Source organism: Triticum dicoccoides, chromosome 7A (assembly GCF_002162155.2).
Source record: "Triticum dicoccoides isolate Atlit2015 ecotype Zavitan chromosome 7A, WEW_v2.0, whole genome shotgun sequence".
In the NCBI taxonomy this organism is placed as follows: domain Eukaryota; kingdom Viridiplantae; phylum Streptophyta; class Magnoliopsida; order Poales; family Poaceae; genus Triticum; species Triticum dicoccoides.
In genome coordinates, this window is record NC_041392.1 from 203,923,567 (window position 1) to 203,927,315 (window position 3,749).

At 51.4% G+C, this 3,749-nt stretch overlaps 1 protein-coding gene and 1 pseudogene across 1 annotated transcript; both read right to left on the bottom strand.

Annotated features, from left to right (window-relative positions):
• Positions 1-471: 471 nt before the first annotated feature.
• On the bottom strand, positions 472-2,035 carry LOC119328221 (annotated as a pseudogene).
• A 714-nt stretch (positions 2,036-2,749) lies between these two features.
• Positions 2,750-3,479, bottom strand: LOC119334199. Its single transcript, XM_037606804.1, has one exon. It carries the CDS (start codon positions 3,396-3,398, stop codon positions 2,994-2,996), a length of 405 nt encoding a protein of 134 aa, XP_037462701.1. The 5' UTR covers positions 3,399-3,479; the 3' UTR covers positions 2,750-2,993.
• Between the last annotated feature and the right edge of the window lie 270 nt (positions 3,480-3,749).

Here is a 3,749-nt window from a genome sequence, read left to right on the forward strand (position 1 = left end):
AAGGGGGTGGACGTGGGTGAGGGGGCACGGGGCGGGAGCGAGCGCTCGAGGGGGGCGGCGGCCGGAGAGGGCGAGGCACCGCGGGGGCGGCGGCGACCGGAGAGGGCGAGGCACCTCAGGGGCGGCGAACCCTCACAATCGCCTCAGCGAGACCTAACCGTCACACCTGGGACGGACCTCGGTTATCCGTCAAGATGTTGTTCTTGAATGTGGAGTCTTTGGATGCCGACGAAAGAATGATCGTGCAAGCCGTCTGCTATAAGATGTTGCAGCGGCAACATGAGAAGTTGGAGGCAGCGGACAAAGAGGAGGAGGCGGTGGCGGAAATGGAGGCTAGACACGTGGCGCAACGACACTTCGAGCGTGGATGAGGGTTGGATTGCCGGTCCGGCAGGGCAAAAAATCTTAAAATTTTGCACGGACTGTCGGACGAATATTCTTTTATCATCGGACATGTAAAACTTAAGCATACTTGTCTGTTTTTGATGTGATCGGACATGTGATCCGGCGCTCGTGCGATCCAACACGCGTTATGGATCGGACTTTTATTTAAATTTCAAATTGTCCTTTACTGCCGGAGCAAATTTGCGGGTCGAGATGCCTTGACACGTTATACCTTCTTTTTTAGCGACACAACTAAAATAACCCTCGGGTTTCCGGCCAGCTCCTCTTCCAAGCTGCCCTGCCGGCTCCAGCGTCGTTCCGCAGTCCTCACAAATTCATCCATGATCTCCCCAGACGACCCAAAATGTTGGACTATTATCGGCTCAAATCCAGCTCTCAGCAGACTGGCCATCTTGTTCGGGGAGATCAGCGTGCTTTCCACATTGCTTGTAGGCTCATTCACTTGCATCTCCCTTATTGAGAAAGAACCCTCTGCTTGGATGATCTCCCTCAGCTCTTCATTAGAAGGTCCGTATATCGGTACGTAGAAAGTATCAAACTTTGCTTTTGTTAATCACACCCTATTGATTTTTTCAGAAGATCAAGATGTCACAGTCACATACACGATCTTATTCCGTTTAGGAATGGTTCAGAAATGAAACAAAACTAACTAAATCAATGTACCTTTGAGGCCATCTCACTTAATATAAGGACGACTGATTCCCAGGCATGAGTGAATTCGGCAGCAGGTTCTTCAGAGCGCCTCCCGGCAAGGGAAACAACCAATCGCCCTCCTGCAACCAATTCTTTGGCTCTCAGCTCAAGAAAAAGCTTGAAATCTTTCCTGAACTGCCGCGCATAGGCTCCGATGACCACACGCCGTCTTCCTCGCCTCACGTGCTCGTCGATGTCGTATGCCGGGATCTTGTTCCTCCTCAGTTCTTCAGGAGCCTGGAGTCACCTCCAAAGTTAAACTTACTGCGCAAAAAGAAACAAGTCGAGCCGTGTAAATTTCATGCCTCGGAGAGCCAGTGCAGGCTGTTGGCCGAGCAGGCGAGATGCAAGGAGCCAGTGGTGAAGAGCCTCCCGTAGAACGACCCTGGTATAACACCGGTGACGACCGACCTGTGGCCTTGCTGGAATGCCACCAAGCTCTTCATCACCATGTTGAAGTCGTTGTCTGGAAGATCGTTGAGGAAGACGCAGACTTCCAGCGGCGGCTGCCGGGAACGAAAGCACTGACCGCGGATGGCGTCAACGGCGATCGACACCAGAGCGAGAGCGTTTGGGCCGGAGGAGCATCCCAGGTCCGCGACCACCATGCTTCTGGGCATGGAGGCGCTGGCACTGAGTAGATCGGCGATGGCCTCTTCTATGAGGGGCCTCATCCTGTTCTGCTCAGCGTTCTGCAAGCGAGTTTCATGGTGACAGCTAGGTGAATCAGTTCTGGCGGAACAAGACATGAGAAACTCGACGGCTGTGAAGCAAGCAAGAGAGGAGAAGATGCCTGCAGGCTGGAGTTGCGGGCATAGCTTGTGTCCCCTTGTCCTCCGTTCATGTGCACCGTCTGCTCGGAAGCCATGGATCTTGCTCAAGCCGGCTGAGCTTCCGATCTCGTGCCTGCAAGATCCAGATTAGGAAAACTGGTAAAGTCTCTGGGTGCTCAGAACTTAGATTTTATTTTATTATGACACTCACATGAAGATAGCTATTCTGGCGGCTTATTGGCACCAATAATTAGGCCACTGTTCTATCTCTTTTCTTCCCTTTTTTTGAGAATACTGTTCTTTCTTTTCAGTCACTATTAGGACCAGCCAATCGAGGGCGATAAAGGTCGAGTCAAATCAAGATAAGGATATACTAGCACTATGAAGTTGTCAGCACATGAGCCGATAATTGTTTTCAGTTGACGAAACAGTGATTTCTGTTTGGTGAATTTGTTCAACCGTTGGTTCAGTACCAGAAGCAATCGTTTCCAAATTTTAATCTGCACAGATACCGACTTCTTCTCTAGTCCATTTTAGCGATGATATCTGTATATGTGAGTGTTTCTTTAGTGTTTATGTTGTTATACAATGATGAGGTCTTTCTGTATCCTTTTCCTTGTCTGTTGAGCTAATCTGGAATGCACAACAGCAGCTCTACGTATAAAAAAATAACCTGTGAAACAGCTTGGCACAATTTACTCAGGATCATCTTCTTATCCCAAGAAAAACACATACTATCTCGCAAGCTATGTATTTTGAAGGTTCCTGTAATAAACATACTCAAAAAGCTATGTATTGAAGGTTCCTGTAAGCATGAAAAGCTATGTATGTATTGGAGGTTCCTTTTCTCTGACAAATTCCTGGAACAATAATCAGTATGATCTGTCCATCTACCATATGCCAAAAAATTCACAAGAAAATACGTATATACATGAGCGTTTCATCACTCGTACAAACTCTTATTATTACCTCTACGTAGGGACACACATAGATACAGAGTATTTCAGGCGCACAAAACAGAGCAGCAGGGAAAGGCTAATGGCACGAGCAGACTAACAACTGTCTGCCGCGTATCATGGACAAACACGAGCAGCTGAGCCAGCTCGCCATGGCGGCGGGCGATCACATGGACTTGAGCATGGCGGTGGTGCATGAGCCGCCGCCGTACTTGTACGGCAGCGCGGGGCGGCTGTAGTGGCAGCCGATGAGGTAGAGCGCCAGCCGCTTCTTGACCCGCCGGAGCAGCAGCAGCTTGTCCTCGCCCCACTCCACCACCGCCGCCACCACCTGCCGCTTCCACCGCCTGTCGCGGCCGCCGCCGTCGCCGTACCGGTCCTCGTCGTCGTCCTCCGTCCCGCCCTGCTTCTCGTCGACGCCGCTGCCTGGCGCCGGCGAGTCCCACTGTAGAGGGTAGCTGCGCAGGAACACCCGCCTGGTGCTGTAGTCCTCGTACCGGAAGCTCCTCGTCGGCTTCACCACCGCCTCCTCCTCCTCCCTGGATATCCTCCGGCCGAAGTAATCCTCCATTGCCGACGACGACGAGGCGATGATCGTTGGCTTTGGCTGCTTGGCTTGCTGCGCCGCTCGCTGGCTGAGCCCACAATGCGGCCGATGCTGCGCTTATATGGGCGGTTAAGCGGCGGGCGGCCACGTCGGCTTTCCTTCATTTTTTTACCCCCTTTCTCTTTTGTCGTGCGTGGGCCGTGTGGGCGAGATGGTTTAATTAATTAATAATAATTCGCGCGGTTTGATGTGCCTGGCACGGAGGTGTTTTTCAATGCTTTCCGGGCCAAGGATTTCCTTTGCCGGTAATCTGATGGCAACCACTCGGACGGGCGACTTTACTTGACCATTTTCTGCTCCTAAACAAATGCTATT

Excerpts from the sequence above, each read along its gene's own strand:
- LOC119334199 (XM_037606804.1), bottom strand. The coding sequence starts at position 3,398 with ATGGAGGATTACTTCGGCCGGAGGATATCCAGGGAGGAGGAGGAGGCG.